At 58.1% G+C, this 23,986-nt stretch overlaps 1 protein-coding gene across 1 annotated transcript; it reads left to right on the top strand.

Annotated features, from left to right (window-relative positions):
• Positions 1 to 650: 650 nt before the first annotated feature.
• Positions 651 to 23,240, top strand: MNT (MAX network transcriptional repressor). Its single transcript, XM_065853283.2, has 6 exons — positions 651 to 819; positions 8,859 to 9,414; positions 12,108 to 12,149; positions 12,853 to 12,964; positions 20,210 to 20,402; positions 21,847 to 23,240. The coding sequence occupies exons 1-6, from the start codon at positions 753 to 755 to the stop codon at positions 22,560 to 22,562; spliced, it is 1,686 nt and encodes a 561-aa protein (XP_065709355.1). The 5' UTR covers positions 651 to 752; the 3' UTR covers positions 22,563 to 23,240.
• Positions 23,241 to 23,986: the final 746 nt, after the last annotated feature.

Raw genomic sequence — 23,986 nt, 5'->3', positions numbered from 1 at the left:
CCGCCACCCGCGGGGCGAGCACGCGTGTTGTGCCGGCCGGGGCGCACGGCTGCTCCCCGCGCTCTGCGGGACCGCGCTCCGGCGGAGCCTGGGCCGGGCTGGGCCCCGCTCGGGCAGCAGCGCCCTGCAGGAACCTCCTCCGAGCGGCGGGCGCCGGCGGGCTCCGCTCCCGGGAGCGCCGCGGGCCGGCGGCGGGTGGGGCGCGGCGCGGGGCGGCCCCTTTAAGGCGCGCGGCGGCGGCGCGGGGCGCCCATGTGGAGGTGCTCCATGCCTTGTTGTCCTCCGCGCCCATTGGCCCGCGCCGCGGTGACATATTGTAATAGGCCGCGAGCGCACTGCGGGGGGAGGGTCGCCCGCAAAACCCGGCGACCGGAGTCCTGCGCCGCCGGCCCGGCCCGCGCTCGACGCCCTCCCGCGTCCCGCAGCCGCCCCGGGGCGCGGCGGCGTTGGCAGCCGCCCGGTGCGGCCGGCGGGGCTGAGCGGCCGCCCCCGCGCGGCGGAGAGCCGGGCCGGCCGCCGCGTCCCGTCCCGCCTCGTCCCGTCCGGGCGGCGCCCCGCACTCCGCCCCGCGTCTTGCCGCCGCCCGCCGCGTAGTAGCGGGGCCGCGCCAGCGCCCGCCTGTTGTGTTTCTGTTGCCGCCCGCCATCTTGTCGCCAGCGCTGCTGCCGTCGGGGCGAGCCGCGGGGCGGCGCGGCGCCTGCGGCCGGGCCCGCCACACCGGGGAGGCGGCGGCGGCGGCCGGGGCCCGCGCCATGAGCATCGAGACGCTGCTGGAGGCCGCGCGGTTCCTGGAGTGGCAGGCGCAGCAGACCGCACGTGGTAAGGGGCCGGCCGCGCCGGGGCCGCCGCCTGACAGACCGCGGCCGGCCGGGGCGGCGCGGGGACGGGGACGAGGGCGGGGGCTGCGCCGGGCCGGCCGCGCCGGCACCTCGGGACACGCGGGCCGGGGCGCGGCGGTGCCGGCGGGGGCGGCGGCGGAGGAACCCGTGGCGGGCGGCTGCCGCCGCGCGGGGCAGTGACAGGGCGCGGAGGGGGGGGCGCGGGGAGGAGCGCGGCGCCGCCCCGGCGGGGGCTCCCTGCGGGCGGGGCGGCCCCGGGCGGCCCCGGGCCCGCTGTCCCGGCCGCCGGGGGGCACCGGCCGCCCCCGCCCTTGCCGCGGGCGCGCGGCCGCCGCGCTCTGCGTGTCCGCGCGCCGCGGGAGGGGCGGGGGCGGCCCCGCGCCGCGTGACGCGCGAGGCGCCGCCCTCCACCACGTGCGCGCGGCCCCGCCCCGCCCGCGCGCGGGAGCGGCCCCGCCCGCCCGGCGGGAGCCCCGGCCCGGCCGCACCGCGGGACGCGGCTTCGGGGCTGCCCGGGGAGCCCCGCGGGCCTGGCCCGCCGGGCCCAACGCGCCTGGCTGCCGCCGGCGCCGCCGCCCCGGCCCTGGGCTCCCGCTCCCCGGGGTCGGTTGTGCTGCGGCAACGCCTCGGCCGGGCGGTAGCGCCGGCTGCTGACGGCCCGGGAAGGGCCGTCCCGGTGGGGTCGCTCCGTTCCGCGGCCGCGGAGGGCGGTGGAGCCGCTGCAGTATGAGCTCAGTGACACCGCGCGTACCTGCGCAGCGCGGGGGGGCCGCTCTTTGTGCGGCGCTGCCGCCGGAGCCGCACGCCCATTGTTCCGTGATGAGTCATGCAGCAGATAGTGCCTGTTGTGGAGCAAGAGAGCCCGGAGACGTGCAGGGACAGGAGGCTCCGAGCAGCCGGCTGACCCGCGGGTCCCCGCGCTGCAGTGGCGCCCCGGCCCGGCCCAGCCCGGCCCCCGCGGGCGGGAGCAGCCGCCGCAGCCCGGGAGGGCGGTGACAGCTCGGGGCCGGTTCGGCACCTTTCTGGGCAGGCGTGCGCAGGCACCGCTCCGCGGCTCACAGGTGCTCAGTGTGCTCTGGGTGTAGCAGAGGTTAAGCACTGGAGAGCTTGTGTTAAGCAGGGTTGTTTATTATATTTTCTGCTGCTAGAAGAGATTTTAATTATTATCCGGCTACCTCACATTAGGAGAATATTTTGTAAATGGATGCAACAAGTGAGGATCTGGGATACATGGGAAGAAGAGTTGGCTGCAGGGCAGGAGGGGCAGGAGGGACCCAGCGCCACGGCGGCGGGCAGGCTCTGCAGGCAGAACTGTTTCCAGGCAGGGCACAGGAAAGGCGCCGCACCAAACCAAACCCTGGAGACGCCGTTTTCCACCAAAGGCCGCTGCAGGCGGGAGCTGCGGGGTGAGCTGCGCAGCGCCAGCGCGGGGCTCCCTGGCTGTGACCTCTGCGTCTGGGACACACACTGTCACCCGTCGTGCTGCACAGGCGCGTCTGGGCTGCCCTGGCTGCTGCAGCAGCGCTGGTGCAAACGTGGCTGCCCCAGGGAAGTGCTGAGCACGGGGAAGGTGTGTGGCGTGAGAGGGAGGAGCCCGTCACTCGAGCTTCAGGTAACAGGAAGGTGTCAGGGGAGAGCACGAGCAGAGAAATAGCCAGGAAAGACTGTTTAGGCAACGATAAAGCGTCTAGATCGGCTTCTTCCCTCACCACCTTCTTCCTCTCCTTCCCCTTCTAATGTGTGTTCAGAGAAGCTTTACGGTCTGCACTGCGCCCACAGTTACATGGTGTAACTCCAGGGGTCCAGTCTGACCTGGAAGCCAGTCCAGTTTGGGAACAGCGTTAAACGTACAAAGCTGGTTGAAGGCTGTCGGAGGAGCTGCAGCGTGCTCGACCTTGGGAGAGCAGGACGGGACGTGCTCCGGAACCCCTGCCGATGGCTCTGCGGTGCTCCCCGCAGGCCTGCCCAGCCCGTGGCCGGGCCTTGCCACCAACTGCGTGGGAAGATACCGTAAATACATGCGTTGTTGCGTTTTCAAACCAGACGTTCGTCGTTCTGTGTTTCTGAGGAAGAAAACTGGCAGAAGGAAAAACCAGAAATGTCCTGGAGAAAGGAGAGCAGGGTGCTCAGGGAGGGAAGAGGGTTAAGGTGCGGCTGGTCCTGCTCCCGGGGGTTTCTGGTGCCCGAACGCTGTGGTGCTCATGGAGTGTGTGGCACAGCTGCTGCTGCCGCTGGTCCCAGCGTGGCGGGTCGCCGTGCCACGGGTCACCGTGCCACCCCCCAGCTGCTGTGTCCTGCTTTGCTCAGCAAGTGCTGGTTTCCACGAGGACACACGTGGCGTCCAGGCGCTTCCAGACCTCACACAAGTGCCGTGGAATCTCCGGTTTCCTCGGGCGCAGCCGGTGCCTTTGCTCAGGTCCGGTTTGTTTTGGGCAGGTACGCACGTGGCTTTTCTGGCTACTTCAGCCTCTTCCACCGGTGGAAGATTAAACCATGTAGGCTTTGCTTTTCTTCATTGATAACCAGAGCAAGCCTTGTTGTGCGTCTTTCGCCATCCGAGGGCCGCCGATTGCTTTGGGGAGCTGTTTGCGGTGCCGTTTGGGTGAACCTGCTGCGGCCGCTGACCCACAGGATGGTTCAAAGTGTGTTTGCAAGATGTTTACCCAAAAGCCTGTTGGATACTGCGTATTATATATATTAGTATTTCAGAGAACATTGTTTCACATTGCTGAAAAGTAAATACAGCAGCTCGAGATGTTCCCGTAAGAGGAACGGCCGGGTGAGTCTGGTGCAGCCGTGAGCGAGACCTCGGGGCGAGGACGGCGTGTGGCGGGGGATCCTTGAGCTGCGCCCGTCGCGGCGGATGCCGAGCCCAGACCTTGCTCAGACACTCGCTGGAATTCGAAGGGCGCAGCACAAGTGGTTGGTTATCGCCCCAGTAAACTGGGAGCAAATGAAGTGCAAGCAACAAACTGAGTTAGAGGGAATTGTGTGCTTATTAATTAACAACTACCCAGATGCATCTAATGATGTTTACATCTATAAATCCTCACTCTTGATGGACACAGAACTGAGTCCCTGCATTTCCACGATATAAACGTTTCTGCTCTTTACTGACTTAAAATAGTGGGTTTTGGAGGCTGTTTTCCTGGTGTGCTCATTGCACATCCCAGCTCGATCCTGCGGGTGCGCTTGCTTTGCTGCAGCTGTGTGCTGGGCTTGCGTGGCTCGGAAGCAGTTTGGTACAGGTGTTTGTGACAGGCGCGTGTAGATACGCACAGAGATGTAGGGAAAACGAGACTTCGGTGGTTTGACTCATCCGCACTCCTGTTTGAATGCTCGGCAGACCCCTTGTACCTGATGACAGATGTTGTGTAAATTATGGTGCTAGTAATAATGTTATTTGGATCTCATTAATTTGGGGGAAAGCCCAGCAGATTTGGGGGGGGCATGGGGAAGTGAGGTTACGCATTTCTTCTTGCGACATGAACGCCATGGGAATGCAGACAGCGACAGACACGCCCTGCACATGCACCGTGTTGGCCACATCCTTCAGCATTTCTGAGGGTCTTGGGGGTCAGGATTTTGAAGCACTTTGTCCACATCTGGGCTTCCACGCTGCATAATGCTGCTGCTCTCCCTCCATCAGCAATGGGCTCGCGGGCACGGGCGTGCGTGTTCACACGTGCACAGACCCTCAGCTGGGCTCCTTTCTCTGCCTGGTGTTTGCAAACTCCAGAGACATTTGACTTGAATTAGAGGATGGCTGATTTCTTTGAATTTAGGTTAATCCAAGAATGTTTCATCATCAGAGAAAACAAACGTATTTATAATTGCAAGTAACTAATGTTTGTTTTCTTAGCGTTTTTCCTGTAGCTATTCATCTATGGCCCCCTCAGCTTACATTCTCTGCTTTGCTTGGTGCTGCTCAGTTGTGCCGCTCATTTTTTTTGGACGTTGCCAGCAAGGGTGGTGACCGAGCAGCCAGCACAGTCCTGGGCTTCTCCCATCTCATCCAGCTGCCGTTTGGCACACGTCTTAATTGCACGCGATTGATAATGAGCGGTGTGGTGACCAGACGGGTTCCGGCGGCTGCAGGGCCGCCCACCCTGTGTGACCCAGGGGTTACCTGCGGCACAGCCTCGGCGCAGGGGCAGCGCCTGGGGGAGCTGGGGGCAGCGCCTGGGGGAGCTGGTGGCAGCGCCTGGGGGAGCTGGGGGCTGGCAGTGCCCTGGCACTGCCAGTTGGGGTGACAGGGAAGGGTTCCGACGCCTGCAGCGCGCTCTGATGGGCAGATAGCCTTGGATTCCTGTCTCCTTTTTCAGGTAGGATTCTGAAGGGTGAGGTGCACATTTCCATCCATTTCCTTGAGAAAGGGCGGCAGCGCGAGCAGCTGGTGACGCTCCAGGGCGGAGGCGCAGCAGGGCTGGTGTTCTCCGTGGGACTGAGGGCTGTTATGTGAACGGGTGTTGAGCACACGCTCTTACCTAACAGGCCGTCACTGACCGACAGGTCTGGTTTTGCCGTGACTCAGTGCGTGCCATGCAGTGCGTAACCTGCCTTGGCCTCCGTTCTGGCTGAGGGGGGCGGTTCGCGGCGCACGTGCGTCCGAGGGGCAGGACCTGCTGGCGAGCAGCAGGGTCTCTCTGGCACACCGAGTGTCTGGGCTTTTTGTGCATAGTTTGTTTATAATACGGTTTATTAAGTCAACTCATGTTTACCAGTCCTTTCCAACCTGTATATTTAAAGCACATCCCAGTTTGCCGTGTTTCTGCAGACTTTGGTGAGTCCTGCTGTCCCCAAGGGGAGACAGCGTTGTCCCCATGCGCGCTGGGACAGGCGGGGCTGGGTCCTGCCTGTCCTCAGTGCCGCATCTTGCTCTGAACCGTGACACAGAACCTGCTCAGCTTGCAAACAGCTGCTCATCGGAACATGTTCCTTTGTCTCCCTGTGTCGTAGAGGTGCCGGTGGAGGAGCACCGGCACAGCGTGCTGTGCAGCGGCAGCGCTGCCGTGGTGCCCGGGGCAGCTCTGGTGGAGCGGGTCAGCCTGGGGCGCTGGCCGTGCCCCCGCCGGCAGAGCCGCCTGTTCTACGCCTCACCCTCCGCTCTGTCCCCAGAAAGGTGCCGCGGAGCTCCGCGTCGGTGCGCCCTCCCAGCTTCGGCGCTGCGGCACAGCCCGTGCGTGGCGCCCGTGTGGCTCGAGGGCACCGGGGTGGTCTCTGTATGTATAAGGCTGCCCATGATGGATTTATTTTTTTAGCAGTTTTGATCTGTTTTCTTTTCCTTTGTAGTACTGCTAAATCCTGACCATTTATTTCTTGTGTCCGCTACGAGTTAGTTGTAACTAAAACGCAGCTAAAAGGACTATCTGGAGCTGATTCAGGGTTTCAGTTAAGCACTAGGATAGCAAATTAAAGCACAACGTAAATTATCCATAGAGATTTGAGAAGCTGTTGATTCAGGGAAACACTTCAGACTATTCACAAAATCACAGAACTGCCAACGCCTCACTGTGGAGTTAAGGGTTGTTCTGTCTGTTCTGGGGAGGGACCTTGAGGCGTACGTGGAGTGCGCAGAAGCACATGCTGCCGATGAATTCCGAGCACTGGGGGTGTCCCTGCGCAGCCCTGCGGGCGCGCCGTGCCGCGCCGTGCCGTGCCGCGCCGTGCCGTGCCACGCCGTGCCGTGCCGCGCCGCGCCGTGCCGTGCCGTGCTCACTACTTCGGGCCTGTGGCGTTTCCAGGGCAGGCAAAAGGGAGGAGATAAACTTAAACCGGGCAGATTAGTAGGTAAGAAAGTTAAGAGTGTATTCCTGGCCCATCAGGGCCCTAAAATAGCACCAGTCGGCTGGTCAGGAACGCTGACCCTGTTTCTGGGTGCTCCTGAGACAAGCTTTGCTTGTTGTGGCTGTCCCACGGCGCGCTGTCCCACGGCGCGCTGTCCCACGGCGCGCTGTCCCACGGCGCGCTGTCCCACGGCGCGCTGCCTCGGTGGCCCGGGGCCGCTCTGGGGACAGGGCCCTTGGGCAGGGGCAGTTCTGTGTCCCTCCTGCCCCACGGGGGTTCGCAGGGCTGGTCCAGTCCTCAGTCCCTGAGATGAGCGTGCGAAGAATGAGTGGAAATGAGACGTAATTTGGTGTGCGCCTGCCAGTTCTGCTGTCCCCGGAGCACAAGAACATGCCCCAAGCCTTGTGTGCTTTTTCCAGGCTGGTTTTGCAGCAGCTCCTGTACCGAGTGCTCTGCACATGAAGGGATGATCCACACAGTGCTGGGCGCACGGTGCACTGGTTACTGTGCATCGTTTGTATCTGTGAAAGAAAAGTGGGTGAACACTTTTCATATGGAAAAATGAAGAGCTCTAGGGGGCTTGTTTAAAGAATGTCCTTAGTTGGTTTGCGAGGTGTGAGCACAGAGTGAGCAGGAGACAGATCTTGGTAGCTCGATGGCAGCGTTTCCATCCCGACACGGTGTGAGTGTCAGGAATCGGCGGCTCAGAGACCCCCGGGCCCTCTCGCTGGCTGGGGCTCCATAACGTGGCTCCTTTTTGCCGTGGAGGACAGTAGCTCACTGGTGTCAGATTCCGGGTAAAAAAACCCCTTGAAACAAACTCTTTAGCTCAAGGGAGCTCAAGATTTGCAAGACCAAAAGCCTTGTTGGCAGTTTGTCAGCAGCCCCAGGGCTGCACCTGCTTTGCAGAGACATTTACATAAATATTTCTGATCAGTAAGGCGGGCTCGTAACCGTGCTTCCCTGGTCTCTTGGCTTCCCCGGCGGATGAGGATGAGTTGTTGCAGGAGTTCCGCTGCCAGCCCGGCTTGTGCCGCGGGCAGCGCTGCCGTCAGCGCGGAGCTCGGCTGCAGGTCCGTTCTGCAGCCTCTGCTGTCTTGACGCTGGTGCCCAGAGCTGGTGCAGGTTCTGGCGGCACCTCGAGCGGCGCCAGCAGCTCCATCGGCACCCGGCTGCCCCGTCCCCGGGGCGCTCGCCCGGTCCCCGAGGCCCCCGGCGCTGCGCCCGGCGCGGGTTGCCGGGCCAGGCACACACGTAGGGAACACCATTAGTCAGCAGGTCACCGGGGTTGAGTTTCCTCGTGCGTCCTGTGCCAGGGCCATCACGTTGACTCTGGCTGCAGACCAAGCAGCAAAGTGGAGCAGAAGAACTGCAGACAAAGGGCTTTTATTTATTAGTTATTAATGCTGCTCAGTTGAACCAGTCTGAAATCGTTGGTAGCTGGGTTTATGTTGTTTACCTCTGGGGATTCCTGCTGGGGTTTTTGCCACCCTGCTCTGCTTTCCTTCTTCCTTTAAGGAAATGTTGGTAATTATATTTTCTCAAAACATTTCAGGGTAGAGAAATACTGCATTCAGACTCTGAGCTTCTGTTCTGGAGTCAGGGAGATCTTGAGCTCACTTACTTACCCTCTGGCTTGGTGCTACAAGCACCTGAATTAAACTTTTGGATTTGAGTCGTGGGCAGCCACGGGGAAGGTCCCGTTTGGATGTGGAATGCTCCCAGATCACGGAATTTCCCGTGGTGCCTTCCCCGGAGCCGCCGGGTCAGCCTGGCGGTGCAGCCCTGGCGCTGGAGCACAGTCCGGGGGTTGTGGTGTCGGTGCTGGGCAGTGTGGGGCTGGACCCGCCGTGCTCTGGGGAAGCCTCTGTATTGGGGCTGGTGCTGCAGCCCAGAGCTGGGCCAGGGAAGAACAGTTTTGTTTGCTGTGTTGCTCCGTCCCCGGAGGCGTTGGGGTTGCTGCAGACAGCAGAGGAGCCAGGAGTTCCCTCGGCAGTTTGGTCTCAAGGGCTGAACGCGGGAGCAGCGCGTGGTTTGTATTTCAACAGCTCGTGCTGGAGCAAAGGGGCGATGAGTGGAAGGTGCAGCAGGGCTGGGGCACGGGCCAAGTGTCCATCTGGGTGACCCCGAGCCCGACATCTCCCCAGAAATGCAATGACCAGCTTGCCCAGAGCCCTGGGCATGGGGAACGCCGGGGAAGGGCCGTTAATTGCTGTTGTGTTTCTCTTTCAGAGGAGAATGAGAAGCACGAGAAGCTCCGACTGGAGAGGGAGCAGGAGCAGAAGAAGGCCGGCAAGGCCAGCGCGCCGCGGCTGAACAGCGCCCTGCCCTCGGAGGAGCCCCGCAGCGAACCGCTGGTGCCCATCTCGCCCCCGGCGCCCCCGCCGCCCCCGCCCCTGCCCGCCCCCATCTCTGTCATCCCCATCCCTGTTGTCACCAGCCCCCCCCAGCAAGCAGCCCAGGCCACGCTGTCCCCGCCGCTCGTCCAGCGCCACCAGCCCCTCGTAAGCACTCCCGGTGTCACCAAGGAAGGACCGTCAGTTGCCCCGGTCATCCAGCGGCCACCGGGCCCGCTGCTGCCGGACGGGAAAGCCGCCACCCCCCCGTCGGGCAGCCCGAAGCAGCTCCAGCACTACGCGGCGCCCGTCCTGGCCATCTCCCAGCACCATGTGGTCCAGCAGCCCATCCAGCCGCAGCCGCACCCCGGAGCAGCCCCGCAGCTCGGCGCCCTGAAACTGGCGCCAGCAGAGGACACGAAACCAAATGAGCAGAAGAAGAGACCTGGAGGGTGAGTGCACCTCGTGGGTGGAGGCTGCTGAGAGGGACCAGACAAAGCTATACCGAAAGCCGCGTTGGCCTGGAGCAGCTACTGCTTTTGCAAAGGGTTGTCAGATCAGAAATGCCAAGATCCGTGGATGTTTGGCTGTTGGTTTGGTTTTTTGATAGCAGGGTTTCTTAGCTTGGTGGGTTTTATTTTCCCCCCAACTACACACCGCAGGATTCTGTACAAGGATTTGTTTTCCGAGCCAGAGCTGTGTTAGGAAGCGAGTCCCAGCGCTGCCCGTCTGATCTCAGGTGGCGTCTGCTGTTGTGTTTGGCAGAACTCTGCTCGTGCTGGTCAGGGAAGGGGTGCAGCAAGGCACCAGGAACCTTCTTGAAAACTGGGAGGTTTTGTATCTCAGGACAGAGATCACCTTAGCTGCTGTTTCAGTTTCTTGGTGCTGTAAGAGCTAAGGACTTGTTCAAAACTCCTGCAGCTGGAAGGGACTCAAGGCTGTGTAATCTGTGCCCGGCCTCGCACAGGACTTGTGGCTCTGATGTTGCTCCAGGTTAGTGTTTGTCTAACTTGTTCTTAAGGACTCCGGCTGGCGGAAGCTCAGTCTGCTCCTTAGGCGGTTGTTTCCAGACCACAGTATCTGAATACGTAGTCTGGTGTTACTTCTCATGGACTGGGAGAACAGATGATTCCCTTCCTCAGAGCAAGCTGTGCCCTGTGTCCCTAGGCCCCTCGCTCCTCCTGCGGGACCAGCGGCCTGGATCTGCCCAGTGCTGCCTTCAGGCCACCTGCAGCTGGCAGGTGCCTCCTGCACCGGTGGTGAACACGGTGCGGGAGTCCCGCGGAGGCAGAAAGTCACTCCATGTGTGTTCCCTATTCAGCGCAATAAGGCAAAGGTACCTGGGGGGTGGGGGCTGGGCTGGAGTCTGGCAGGGGCTCAGGGCTGCTGCTGGAGCCCTCTGTGCGGCCCCATGGCCATGCCGGTTGGACCCGGCAGCGCTGGGGGCCCTGTAACCCCCTGGACCCAGCAGGTGCAGCGCAAGAGCCGCACACGCGCAGCCCTTTCGGGTGGGACCCGCTCGGGGGAGCGCGTTGGCCAGGTCAGCGTTGGCCTCGCCTCCTGCTCCGTCCTGCGTGGCGCTCAGGATGGTGCTATGTCAGGTCAGGACGTGGCAGTTCACTTTCTTTCCCTAGGTCCTCTGGTCCTCACGGCGTTTGCTCTGAGCTGTAGTGCAGAACCGCTGTAACCGGTTGTGAGACGAGCACGAGCGCGGGGCCGCGAGTTGGTGCTGAGCTTCCCAGGAACGGCCTCGGTGCAGGGAGCAGTGCTGCCAGTGTCACCTGGTGGGAGCGGCAGGAGATGTAAGATGCAGTGGACAAAGAAAGGGGGTCACAGTGTCTTTTGGGATGCAGAGATCCCCAAATACAAGAAAGGAACAGCAAAAGAAACATAGATAAGACTTCGTGAAGATAACGGCCTTTGTAAAATGCCAATATAATTCCTTTAAGATAGATTGTGATCTTTAGAGCTTGTCTATAAAACACTCAGCTGCAGAAACAAGAAGTATATTTGGCTTTAGTCAAGCGATGCTGCAGTGGCGGTGCCGCGGGGGTGCCCGCGGGGGCAGGTTTGGCGTCCGGGCTGTCCTGGCAGTGGCAAACGGCCTGTGCTGCCGTCCCCGTGCCGGGGCTGCTGCCGTCCCCATGCCGGGCCAGCGCCTGCGCTCGGCTGTGCCCGCTGCCAGCCCTTCACCGTGCTGGGTTCCTGCAGCTCCTGGAGCAGGCACGGACGCCTGCCTGGTGCTGAGGTTTCCCGAGGGGCATTTGGACAGGTGACCCCAAGGGACGTGCTCCTGGTCTGGAGTCCCCCTAGACGTGAGCACAAAGAGGTGTCTGCTTCCGCCTGTGTCTCGTGGGAAAAGGCTGTCAAATGTTTGGTTTTGAATACCTGAACATTTGTTAAATATCGGGTACCTCCTGAAATGCTCTCCTCAATGTCCGTGTGCTTCCAGCCAAAGGCAAGGAATTACTTTGCATAGTGTATGGAAGATGTCTGAAATCTGCACGTGTCTACTGATGTACTTTATCACCACTATAGCTAAAAAACAAAGAGAACATGGGTTTGTTTGGCTTTTCCTAAAAGTATTCCTGCGATTCGGGGTGGAGGGGTTGGGGACAGACCAGAACCCCAAACCCAGCAGTTCGCCCCAGTTCTTCTGTAGCCGTGACTGGAGGGTTCCCGCATTTCTTCATTCCACATTTGTGCTCAGCTGTGTTATTTCAGGCGCAGTACAAAGCCAGAGCGGTTTGAAGCACGTCCGCCCAGTCCTGTACACTTCAGTGGGAACGTGCACGAGTCCCCCCAGCGGGGCGGGGGGCAGAAGTGGGGCAGACCCGGGCCGGCCGGGCTCACACGTCGCGTCTTTCCCCGCTGTGCGGGCAGAGCCGCGTTCGGCTGTCGTGTGCAGCACGTGCGCGGTGCTTGTCCCTTGGAATACGCGTGTAAAGTATGGATTTCATCTTGACACAGCATAGCTAGAAGTATATATGCAACTAATGTTAAACCAGCGGTATCTGAACACCTCTCTTGATGTTTAATATTTACCTGTATATCCTAGTCACACACACACTGCTGAAAGTACAGGTTGAATGGCAGTAGTTTTAAACCTGACACTGAGTTTATCTTTGTTCTGTTTGGGTTACAGGGTTGGGACCAGGGAAGTACATAATAAGTTGGAGAAGAACAGGTGCGTAGAAAGCCAGGGGCTTGATGGTTTGTTGTTTTTCAATTGTCGTTCACCTTCCTTTTTTTGGCCTGCAGTCTGTCAATGTTTGCTTGGCTGTGGTGGTTTTTTATTGTTTGTTTTCTAACAAATAACACGAACAAAATTCTTAGTGACTTTTAGTAAACCATGCAGTGTTGCTTTGCTTTCTTACAGCTCAATTCTGAATTCTGCATCTCTTGCTTCCCAGTGTGTTTTATTTAGCTGCATAATTGCATTACAATAACCCCGCAAAGCCCTGATCCCGCAGAGTAAATCCCCACATGCATAACGGTGCAACTTCGCTTTTGATTGAAAGTAATAGAACAACCAAGACCAGGGCTCAGTGTTCAGTGTGGATACAGAATAAAGACCGCTTCCTGATCCAAAACGCTGACAAGCTGAATTGGGTGTATGGTGAAAGTGGAAGCAACAGCACAGGGAGAAAAGATACTTCATTTAAGACTGCGCGATGGTTTCCTAAGCAAGCTGGGACTAGAATGCAGGCGTTGGAGCCGCGTTCTGCTGGGCTGAGCTGGGTCACTGTGAGCATGCGGGCGGGCTGGGCGCTGTGCACGTGTGCCGGTGCTTTGCTGGATTAAGGCACTAATTAAGCTCTAGCCCTCTGCTAAATTGGTTGCTGGTGTGTGCTCCCGCAAGCTGACAAAACCACCTGTGTTTTCTTTAGACGTGCACATTTGAAAGAGTGCTTTGAGACATTAAAACGCAACATCCCCAATGTAGACGACAAGAAGACCTCAAACCTCAGCGTCCTAAGGAGTGCCTTGCGATACATCCAGGTACGTGGAACGCCCGGGGTGCTGCTGCTCGCTGTGCAGGTCTCTGTCTGCACCGAGGGCGGTGCCGGCCTGGCTTACACCACGTTACGGGTCTGCTGCCCGCCAAGGGCAAACGGGAGAGAAAACTCCCGTTCCTCCTCCTCCTGCCACGCGAGCGCAGTCGTTTGTAAACTCCGCATTTCCACAGCACCTGGGTCTTGCAGGAACGCTGTGGTGGTGCAGTCTCCTTGCGCTCGAAGCTCTGGTTGAGCACGGGGCCGTACCCGCTGCGCTGACGCAGGGACGGGTCATTCAGGTGTCTCAGACAGGGACACGCAGGCTGTTGAAACTTAAGCTGCTCCTTTTTGGACTAAGGTGGATTTTAATCCTTATGTTTTGAGGAGGTTTTCTCTTTGCTTAACCAAACAGACTTCATGAAGGTTCTGAGTGTCTCGCGTTTCTGATGGGATGGAGGTGCCAGAGTGGGTCGTGTGTGGGCAGGGAGGAGCGGGGGGGCTGCGGCGCGAGGCTCTGGGTGGATGGGCCTGGGAGAAGGTAAAACGCGGTTGTGGCGTTTGCAGGTTGAGTGAAGTGTTAGTTTTTGCTTATTGTTTTTTACCTCCTATTTGACACCGTCAGCAGTTTCTTTGACTTCGTGCATTGATTTGTTCTTATGCAGCACGTTTTCCATATTTAATATTCGTAAAAGTGGTTAATGGTAGCACAACAGAAATTCTGAGAGATGTCCTCTGTGACTGTGAAATCAATAGCGTGCAATACAATTAAAATTCAGCTGCAAAATGAGAGAGTTGCAGAATTTATAGCGCACATGAAGAGAGCCAATAGACCTATTGGCTTGGAATAAAGGGTGCTGAGGATTGTTCACAATGGGGTTTTCTTCAGTAAAGCCTCTTCCTTTTCCTCTCTTTCTTCCCACTTTCTTCAGTCACTCTCAAGCACCATTTCATTCCTGCGTTCAGAAGTACTGGGCATTGATGACCAGCACCAGCTTTGCCTTGGAGAGTCAGTAACGCCTCCTGGCCTTTCCGGGCCAGACCAGCTCAGCCTTTTTCGCGGTTTCCCCTGGCAGCTCCTCTCTCAGAGCCTTCGGTGGGGGCAGATCCCAGCGGTCCCCAGCCACCGGGTGCCAAACAGGAGGGGAAAGTCTGTGTTGCTCAAAAAGGTCGTTTTTGGAGGTGTGGTTGTGGTACAGCGTCGTGAGCATCGGAGGAGCCCTGAGCCTTTCATTTGACTTGGGGCGTGCTGGTGTCGGTGGAGATGGGGGCGCGATGGGGAGCGCAGGGGCTGGGACACCTCGCAGCCCGGGGGGTGAATCGCAGCCTTGGCTGCGGGCAGGAGCACGGAATTAGTGATGATTGCAGAAAGAAACAGCAAACATTGCCTGCTTGGCAGCGAACTGCACCAGGCGGGTGCGCCGCACGGGGCGGGCTTGGTGCTCACTGCTCTCCATTGACAAGAGATCGGGGGAATTGTGCTGGGGAGATTCAAAAGTAAAACCTCTTAATCTCAATATAGCAAAGTACTGTTTCACAAAAGGGGAAAAGAAGCACCAACAAAACGCAGCGGATGAGTCCTGCAGAGGAGGAGAGCAGCGTGCGGCCCTGGGGCTCTGCGCCCGCGACCGAGCGCTGACTGCAGCGTCACCTGCAAAATCCTGTTCCCTTGGTCCAGCTGGAGCTTCTTAGACACAGGCTGTTTGTTTCCTTGGCTGGGTTTAGGTATTTGTATCTGCATCAGATCAGATAAGACAAAGTTAAGTTCTGAGCCTCCCGTGGAGCTGTCATTGTAATTTATCCTTAGAGTCGGGCTTCTGCTCTGCAGCAGTACGTTAGAACCTCTGCCGTTACACAGGCTGTTGCGCAGGGAGATGAGGCTGAAGGCAGCTGGAAGTCCGGGATCGCGCGGGCGGGTGCCCGGGGCGGCGTGGGCGCAGGGGCTGGGCTGTCCCTGCGGTCAGCACCGGGGGTCCCGGCGCACGGCCTGCGGCCGAGCACGCACGGCGCTCGGGCCACCCCGCCCGTCGCTCTGCAGAACGTGAGGGAAAACGCTGGAAGGCTTCTAAAATGCCTGGAGTGACGTGGCAAAAATGCGGTGGGAAGCAAATGCGGTTTGTTCTGAGAGCACAGACGGGGGACCACGGCAGGTCTGTCATTGCACTGAGGGGACCTGCTCCCGCGTCCCTACTGCTGGGTGTGGGGACGGAGCCGCGGGGACAGGCCGCAGCCACGGGGACAGGCCACGGGGACAGGCCACAGCCACGGGGACAGGCCGCAGGGACAGGCCACAGCCACGGGGACAGGCCGCAGGGACAGGCCGCAGCCATGAGGACAGGCCGCAGGGACAGGCCGCAGCCACGGGGACAGGCCGCAGGGACAGGCCATGGGGACAGGCCACAGCCATGGCCGCCATGCGCTGGCTCTTTGCATTTGGTTCTCTGTGAGGGATTCCTTGCGCTGTGGAAATGGTGTAATCGCCTTAGTTGGAAGCTCACTGAAGCCCTTAAGCAGGACTGGTTTCTCTTCTGCGTTGTCAGACTGTGCCTGTCACTATGGTACCTGAACACCTTCCAGTCTCAGGGGTTGTTTTTGTTGCGTATTCAGTGTAAAATGACGTCCAGGCGATTGGCTGCCCAGGTGACACGGGGACAGCCGAAACGAGCGCTCGGGGCAGCGCGGGTTGGGGTCGCGCCAGTGGGACACAGACACTGGCTGAGTGACCAAGTGCTTACAGAACATCGGACAGAGCCGAGCTCCCAGGCCGTGCGCAAGGCACGGATGAGCCCCCCGAGGGCGGCGGAGCAGGGTGCTCCCGCCATCCAGACGGCCGCGCGTGCTGTGAGACATTGCAGGGGGGAGGAGAGCGCTGTGATTGTGTTGGGCCGTGGTTCTGCAGAGGAGTCTTCGTTCTGTCCAAGAAATAGACGTTGCTCACCAGTTGATACAAGTTTTTTACCAGTCCTGCTTGCAGCTTGTGCTGTTAGCGATGGAAAAGAGCTGGGATGAACTTAGGATTTATAATAATTTGCCGTTCTTGCCTCAGGAAGGGGCAGGGAGGGCTGAACTTGTCTGCCCAGGAGCTGGGGTGGGCCCTGCACCCCGGACCGGCACCAGCTGCGAACTTGTGTCCTGGGCGTGCCCGTGCTCTTCCAGCAATCCCCCGGGTACATTTCTGTTGCAAACCAGTCTCTTGGTTTTTCTGGCTGTGTGCACTTAGAGAAATGTCTAAGTAAGCGGCAAAGCCATTTAGAAATCACAAGACCCGTGGCAATGCCGAAGTTTGGCTTCAGGTGTTACCCGGGTGAAGGACACCGCGAACATGCGGTTCCTGCTGCCGGGGGATGCGGAACCACAGGCGGACCCCCACCCGACCTTGGCGCTTGGTCTTGTCTGAGCAGCAGAGCTCATTTGCATTCAGGCACTGTAGTGGCTGCGTTATTGATCAAAATGCGTAAGCCAAACCGATGCCGAATCCAGTTAAGTTCCCCACCTTGCAAAGTGTAGCTGTAGCTGTTCATTTCTATTCTGTGCCAGCCGCCAGGTGAATGTACTTGTCTTGTACAGAACTTGCTGGTGTGACCCGTGTCCGTGAGTGCTCCCTGCGTGTCGTGTGAGCAGCGCTCACGTGCCAGGCCGCGCTGCTTCCTCCTGTTTACCTGACCTGATCCATTGATTTTATCTTGTCTAATTAGCCTGGATTTCGTTGCCAGTAATAAAGGCTTCCAGCAACAATAGTGGTCATGCAACATGGTGTCACCTGGAGATTTCAGGAAGCGAGGAGAAATGAGACCTTTAAAAAAACAGTGTTTAGTAAAGTAAAGCGAGTTGAAGCTGCTGAAGAATGTGCAGTGGGTAAGGTTAGGACGTGAGGCTGATCTTCCCCCGGAGTTGGTGGGAGTTGTTCACACACAGCAAGTGCAGGGTCTGGTCCTTGCACTTGTTGGGTTTAGCATTTAGTGCCCGGCTGAGCCGAGGGCCTTTCCAGCGCCAGCTGTGGTTGTTTGCAGCGCCAGCCGCGTTTCCGCAGCTCCGGCACCAGCGCGGGCTGTGCGTCCGTTGCAGCGCTGACGGGTGTTCCCTTTGCGTGACTCGGGTGGTCACTGAGCAGCAGAAACACGGGATTCCCGGTGAGGCAGTTTGGTGCCGTCCCTGGCGCTGCGGCAGCCGCGGCTGCTCCGGCCCGGGGCTGTTTGCAGGATCGGCCTCAAATGGCCTCGTGCAGTATTGTTGAAAAACGCCTGGTGTTTGAACCTTGTCGAGTGAGTGCAGGGTGTTCCGTAACCTTTGCCAAAAGGGATGGTGTTTGGTTTTTTTCTTAACAGTGTCTTGCTTGTGACTCATGCGCGACAGTTTGGAAAGGGTGAAGAGAATTACAAATACAGTATGTGCTTTTTTATAGTTGTTAGAGAGTCTACATCTATCATACGCTGTCACATAAGCAGTAGTTTGAAGAAGGTTGTGAAAGCCAAAACAAGCTGCAAGTGGAGCACAGTGCGGGTGTTGCGGTGCTGGTGCGTTGTTGCCTGTTGGGTGCTGTTGCTCGTTCTGTTGTCACCCGCTGCCAGGAGCGAGAGAGGACAGAGCGCGTGTGACGTGGCAGTAGTGACGAGCACAGCCTGATTGCATGGGCTTTATTTTGTGTGTGGTGTTGCAGAGGTCACCTGCCTTTCAAACAAAGCAAAACCCCAAACGAACAAAAATCCCCAGGACATAACAACTGTTGGGTTTGGTTTGTGTTTCTGTGGGGTGAGCTGAGGGCCCCTGGCAGGAGCTGCAGGGGTGCTTTGGATTCCTGTTGTTGTTGGCAGTAGCGAAGTGTGTGTTGATGCTCTTTAAAAATACGGTGAAGCAGTTACTGACCAATTAAAATTGCAAACAAGTAGTTGCAATGAAGCAATCATTGCGTTGCCTGAGCGCAGCAGAGCTGAGCCCGCGTTACGGTGCTCGGCAGCCCCGGTGGCGCTGCCAGCCTCGCTAGACATTCATCTGCAAAATAATAAATGAGAAGGATTTTGAACCTGTGGGAAGGCGGTATCAGCTTCATCTCCTTTTGTCGTGTCGCTGTTACTCTGATGTGATAGAAATACTGATAAAACACGCTTTGGAGGATGTGGAAGCGTGAGTAAGGTCTTTACAAGGCTCCCTGTCTCCGTTGGCATTTATCAAAGATTCATGGTGGCTCTGATCCGCTCGGGCCCCTGGTTCTCTGCTTCCATCCGCACGCTGTTCTGTGTGCAGCTCTGACGTTCTCGTCTCTGCTGTCACCGCGGGGAGGACCCGCGTTGGGTCACCCGGTGAAACGGTGAAGCTGCCTCTGCACAGGGCGCGAACACGTGCGTCACGTAAACCAGAAAAAATGGGTGGTTTCTTTACCAATTTCTTTTTCTTTTAGCGGTCCTACTCATCTATTACATCATTGTGAGTTACAATGCTATATCACGTTTATGTTTAGAATATCCCTCTCTCTGTGGAATTCTTACTGCTCTGTAGTCCCTTTCGGTGCCGTGCTGTTCAATCACAGGCGGCCGGTGCAGCACCCGTGGGACAGAAGGGGCTGCAGTCTGATGATGAGGTGTCAGGCAGGGCTGTTGGTCCCGTCGTGCTGAGATTCACCTTGATCCGGACAACCAGGCTGCTCGGGTCATCTCGGGGCAGCCAGTGGGGACAACTTTGTGAAAGAGGAAGGTGGATGCTGAGCCGTGTTCAGTGGGTGTGGGCTGGTGCCCCCTGTCGGGCAGGTACCTCGTTACTCCCTGTACTGGTATTTGCAGCACTCTGCACAAAGAACAGTGTCTGTTTTCATCAGTTTTAAGTGCTAACAATGTGCAAATAGTAAATGTAAATAACAATGCATGTTCTGATTTTCCCACGATTTCTCTGCTCCAGGCAGATTTCCGTTTCTGTGAAGTGTTCCAGTCCAGGTGCTGTCTCTGCCCCCGAGCAGTTACAGGTGGTGGGACACAGACCCTGGTGGCAGCTGCTGCTCACGGCAGGACCGTCCCCACGGAGCTTTGGCTTGAGCCCCTCATGACTCTGTGTTGCGTTTGGGGAAGGCCGGCTGTGGTCCTGCGCTGAGCACCGGCTCTCGGGGAGCCCGCGGAGCAGCCGCGCGGTTGCTGCGGTGGTGCCGTTGTGCCGCGACCTCTGTTTTCCCGTCGGTGGTACCGGGTTGGCGCGCCCGGCGCTGCTGCGGGATTCCATCTCCAAGAACCAGTTCCCATGGAAACTGTGGCTTTGGTTCCCATGGCAACCAGCAGGTTTGGCACGGGCGGGAGGTACCGGCACTGCCGTTTCCTCTGCCAATGGCCCAGTCCTGCCCGCGTGAGGCAGCTGGGAAGGGCCACAGACAGACAGACCCCAACTGACACCCAGACTGGTCAGTAGGAGTATTCCAGGCCATTAGTGTCGTGCTTCTTCTTTAAGGAGAGTCGGGATCTTGTGGCTGGGGTTTCGGGAGCCGGGCAGGGCCCTGCCTGGGGCAGCTCTGTTCAGACTCTCCTGCCCTGGGCAGCGGCCTCGGGGCCTTTCTGCCTTTCTGCCTTTCCTCTTTCTCTCCCGGACCGGCTGTTGGGACCAGGTGCTGCTGCCCGGCACTGGCTGCTCGGTGCGGACAGAGCTCGTGAGGAATTGTGTTGAGTATCTTTTACTTTCTATTCTATTTCCATTTTATATATAGTATTAGTGTTATTTTATTGAAGTGTGTTTGTCTCACTCCATGACTTCCTCCCTTCCCTGGCTCTCCCGGTTAGGGGGGCTGGGGGGAGCGCGCGGCTGTCGTGGGTCATTGCTTGCTCTGGTTAAACCGCAGCAGCGATGCAAACCCCCAAGTGTTGACAGCACAGGTGGGTGCAGCAGCTTTCCCCGGGGCCGGGGTGGTTTGGAGGGCAGGTTCCTCGGCCCCCATCTCCTGCCGTTCTGGTATCAGCATCCGTGGCGCCGGGTCACGAGTGTCCTGGCGCCCTGGCCCGCGTGGGCCCCGCAGGGACAGGGTCCTGCGGAGTGACAACAGTAGCTTGTGTCTGGTTTGTTCACCAGATAATGGCAAGTGGGATGCGCACAAGGGCGAAATATCTCTGAAACAGCCTGAAGAACGGGCACAGAGGAGCAAAACGTTACAGCTCTACCTGGACAGGTTTACAGCAGCATGACTGGTGGCAAAAGCAGCTTTGGACACGGCAGTGACCAGGTTCATGCAGGCTGTATTTGTCTTTGTTTTCCTTTTATTTATTTCTGTTCCTTCTGTCTTTAGACTTTGAAGAGAAAGGAAAAGGAATATGAACACGAGATGGAGCGGCTGGCGAGAGAGAAGATTGCTACCCAGCAGCGACTGGCAGAACTGAAGAACGAGTTGAGCCAGTGGATGGACATCTTGGAGATCGACAGAATTATTCGGCAGACCGTTCAGCCGGAGGATGACCAGGCATCTACCTCGACAGCATCAGGTACCCCTGACCACCCTCTTCCTTTAATCATCACAGTGCGTCATTGACACAGGTATAAAGTGGTGATGAGGATCTTCAGTGTTTTCAAGTGTTCTGTAGTCATTGGTGTTGGCCTAATAATAATACACTGCCGCCTGTCTGACATAAACCGAAATTGTGCGTCAACGTCAGGTAGATGCGAAGTGCAGGTTTGCACATCTGGTCAGCTGGTAAAGCACATGGAGCTCCCTGCGCTCACAACTTAGTTCTTCTCTTGCACAACTGTGCGTGTCTGCTCGTTAGAACAGAGCGGTGTGTGGGCATCGTGATGTGCACGAGCTTGGACGTGGGGGGTGTGCAGCCACGTAGAGAAGGGAGAATCGGTACAGGAAGGATCACCAGAGCGTTTGAACAACTTAGTGAGCCTTCCCGTTGTGCGAGAAGGATTCCCAGTGAAGATGGAATGATGCTGTTGAATCCCTGGCGTGCCATTCCCAGTTGGTGTCTGTGAGACAGGAGAGCACGCGCGTCCTGCACCCGGGATCCGCAGCAGCAGGAGCGGGCGGGCAGGGTGTGCACTGAGGGGGGGGCTGCAGCAGTTCCTTCAGATCGCAGCAGCGTTTGCTCTGGGCCCCCCAGGCAGATGGTACGGCAGGTTCCAGGATGGCAAAACCTGGGCTTTCGAGTTCATTCGGCTTTTGTGGGGCTCATCGCCCATGAACGTTCCGGCAGACTCGGGGTGTGGGCTGATGGGGTTGAGAGTAGGAGTGTCAGCCATTCACCTCTCCCGCCGGCCTCCGCAGGAAACCATCGCTTCGGGCTGCTCCTCCCCACAGAGCTTGCGCAAGGGGAGCGTCCTCCCTGATTTTCCGGCTGCTTCTATAGCTTCTGAGATTTTTAATGTCTGCTGCCTGGCTGGTTTAGAGCAGGCAGTGCAAGGTGCCCTGCTCGTCGTCCTGGTCTCCCCAGGCTCTGCATGTTGTGTTACTTTGGGTGTTCGTGGGCTGCATAAGAGTCGGTTTTCCAGAACCAGACGAGCTTGCTGCCACGTTTCTCTGTGGCTGTTTCCTTCCTGCTTCGAGCGCGGGCGGGGCGGTACCGGCCGGTGCAACAGCGGGACGGGAAGGGGAATGTTGCTCTTCCCAGCAGGAGCCCTGGGCAGCGCAGATGCTCAGCCTGGTGCTTTCCCAGTGCCTGTGCCTGCGCTGCTGCCCTCGCTGGGCGAGTGCTGAGCCCTCTGTGAGCGCCCTCCCGCCCGGCCACCCGCCGCCCGCCTGGGGAGAGGGGGTGTGCCACACTGTACTGTGCCGTGCCACACTGTGCTGTGCCACGCCGCTTGCCTGTAGCTCAGGAACTCCGCCTGCTGTTGTCTCTTCTGCATCTGCTGCCTTTTCGGGAGGCTGGTCAGTCTCGTTCGTGTCCTGCTTGCTTTTTTATGGGAGTGTCTTCCTTTCATTTCTTCCAGAGGGTGAAGACAACATGGATGAAGACATGGAAGATGACAGGCCAGTGAACTCGTTACCAAAACTCACCCAGCGCCAGCACCCAGAGCTCCTGAAAGCCGTCCCTTCAAACGCTGCTCCCCACCACCCGGCCGTTCTGCCTCAGCACCTCTCCATCCAGCAGAAACAGCCCCCTGCGCACGCACAGCCTCCCATCCAGACACAGGCACTGGTCCAGCCGCAGGCGATCGTCCCTGCACAGACTCACATCGTGGCGGCTTCGACCGTGCAATCGACTGTTATCGCCCACACCGCCACTACCCACGCTTCGGTCATCCAGACTGTCAACCACGTGATTCAGGGTCCACAGACCAAGCACATTGCTCACATTGCACCTTCCACCTCCAGCCCCGTGCAACTCACCACTGCTGCTCAGCCCATCGGCCACATCACTGTGCACCCGGCCACCATCAACCACATGGCCCACCTGGGCCAGCAGCTGCCCCTGTACCCGCAGCCCGTGGCCGTCAGCCAGCCCGTGGTGAGCCACATCGCGCACACCATCTCGCACCAGCAAGTGAACGGCACCGCCAGCCTGGGCCCACCAGCCGTGATGGCCAAGCCGGCCGTGGGAACCCAGGTGGTCCATCACCCGCAGCTGGTGGGGCAGACGGTGCTGAACCCGGTGACTATGGTGACCATGCCGTCGTTCCCCGTGAGCACGCTGAAGCTGGCCTAGAGGGGCTGGCCCGCTGGCCGGGGCTTTGTTGGGAACCGTTGCTAAACTCCGTACATTCCAGCCGGGCCGGACTGGGCGGGACGGGCTGTGCCGCGCAGCCCCCGCCGCCGCGGCCTCCGCACTCGGGTTTGCTAATCTGAGACAACTTCAAGGACGGTCCTTCATGGTGATTTTTTTTTTCCTTTTCCGTGTAATCAGTGAAATATGGATATGATGTTCTTAAGACTTTTATTTTCCCCTTTTATGTGTTGCTTCTTTGTAGAATAAAAAAATGCTGATCTCTTTATTGAGACGTTGCGTAGAATGGGAAAAAAATCATAGAAGTCTATATTTATATATATGTGTGTATGTGTGTGTATATATATGTATATACATATATATATAAATATAACATTTGAAGAAGGCCTTTTGTAAGGTTGATTATTTTGCAGGATTATTAGACAAAACTCATTTTTGGAGGAAGAAGACAGAGTGTCCTCTCTAAACAAGAAACTTTAAGATAGATGGTTTGGTGGACCAGGGTACGTACACAGTGACAAAGTGCAAAAAGGTGGCCGTGTCAGAGGTGTTTCCCATCGTACATCACATTTCAAAGAACCATCTGAAATCACTGTGACTTGTTATGGCATTTTAAGGAAATTCTCTGTCCTGTCTAATAAAAGGAAAAAGAATACACAACCGGACTTCATTTGTTGCAGTTTTATAAATGACTTGAATTTTATAGCTATGTCAAAAAAATGATGTTTTTTATTATTTTAATGTTAGACTGTTCTGTTTGGATTTTTGGGGAGGGTTCTGGTGTTCATTGGGCTCGGTTCTGCTGATGCAATAAGGATTTTCAGGTCTCCGTGCGTGGCTCTCGGCTGCCGGGCCCCGGCCGCTCCCACATCCCACGTTGCTTGGGTTCGGTTTTGTTTTGCAGATGTTTTGTGCTGCCGACTTGCGATGTGTTCATCTGGCCCGGTAGAGCGGAACCCGGACGAGAAGACCAACAGAAACGGATTCGCCGCACGGGCCGCTTCTGTTTGCCGGTTTGTTCCTGGACTGACCGTGTTTTACTGTGGGAGTCGGCGGCTGAGGAAGGGATAAAGGTGCATGTGGGATCTTCCGAAGTGCTGTTTGTCGTCTGTTTGTCCTCTGGGGGAGCAGCTGGCTCTGTTCTGGTCCGGGAGCACGGTTTGCGGCAGGAGACGGGTGAGAGGGTGCGGTGAGAGCCCCGAGGAGCCGCCCCGGCTCCCTCCAGCCAGTTGGGTCGGTGCTGCTCTGCCGGCGCAGCCGCTGCTCGGGACCGCGCGTGGGGCCCTCGCACCGCGCCGTGTGTAGTGCTGCTGTCAACCGTCTCTTTTCCATCTTCCTCTCTTTACAAACAAATCCTCCGCGGTCCGTGGCGCGGGCACAGTTCCTGCTGTAGCCAGCGGCCGTTC

This window comes from Patagioenas fasciata, chromosome 19, assembly GCF_037038585.1.
Source record: "Patagioenas fasciata isolate bPatFas1 chromosome 19, bPatFas1.hap1, whole genome shotgun sequence".
In the NCBI taxonomy this organism is placed as follows: Eukaryota; Metazoa; Chordata; class Aves; order Columbiformes; family Columbidae; genus Patagioenas; species Patagioenas fasciata.
Note: the sequence above shows the minus strand (reverse complement) of the source record. Positions and strands in the feature narration are given on the sequence as shown.

Bases quoted from the DNA above. Each gene is read 5' to 3' on its own strand.
- MNT (XM_065853283.2), top strand. From the start codon at position 753: ATGAGCATCGAGACGCTGCTGGAGGCCGCGCGGTTCCTGGAGTGGCAG. The intron at 9,415-12,107 runs GTGAGTGCACCT...TTTGGGTTACAG, and splicing joins CAGAAGAAGAGACCTGGAGG to GGTTGGGACCAGGGAAGTAC. The intron at 12,965-20,209 runs GTACGTGGAACG...TTCTGTCTTTAG, and splicing joins GTGCCTTGCGATACATCCAG to ACTTTGAAGAGAAAGGAAAA.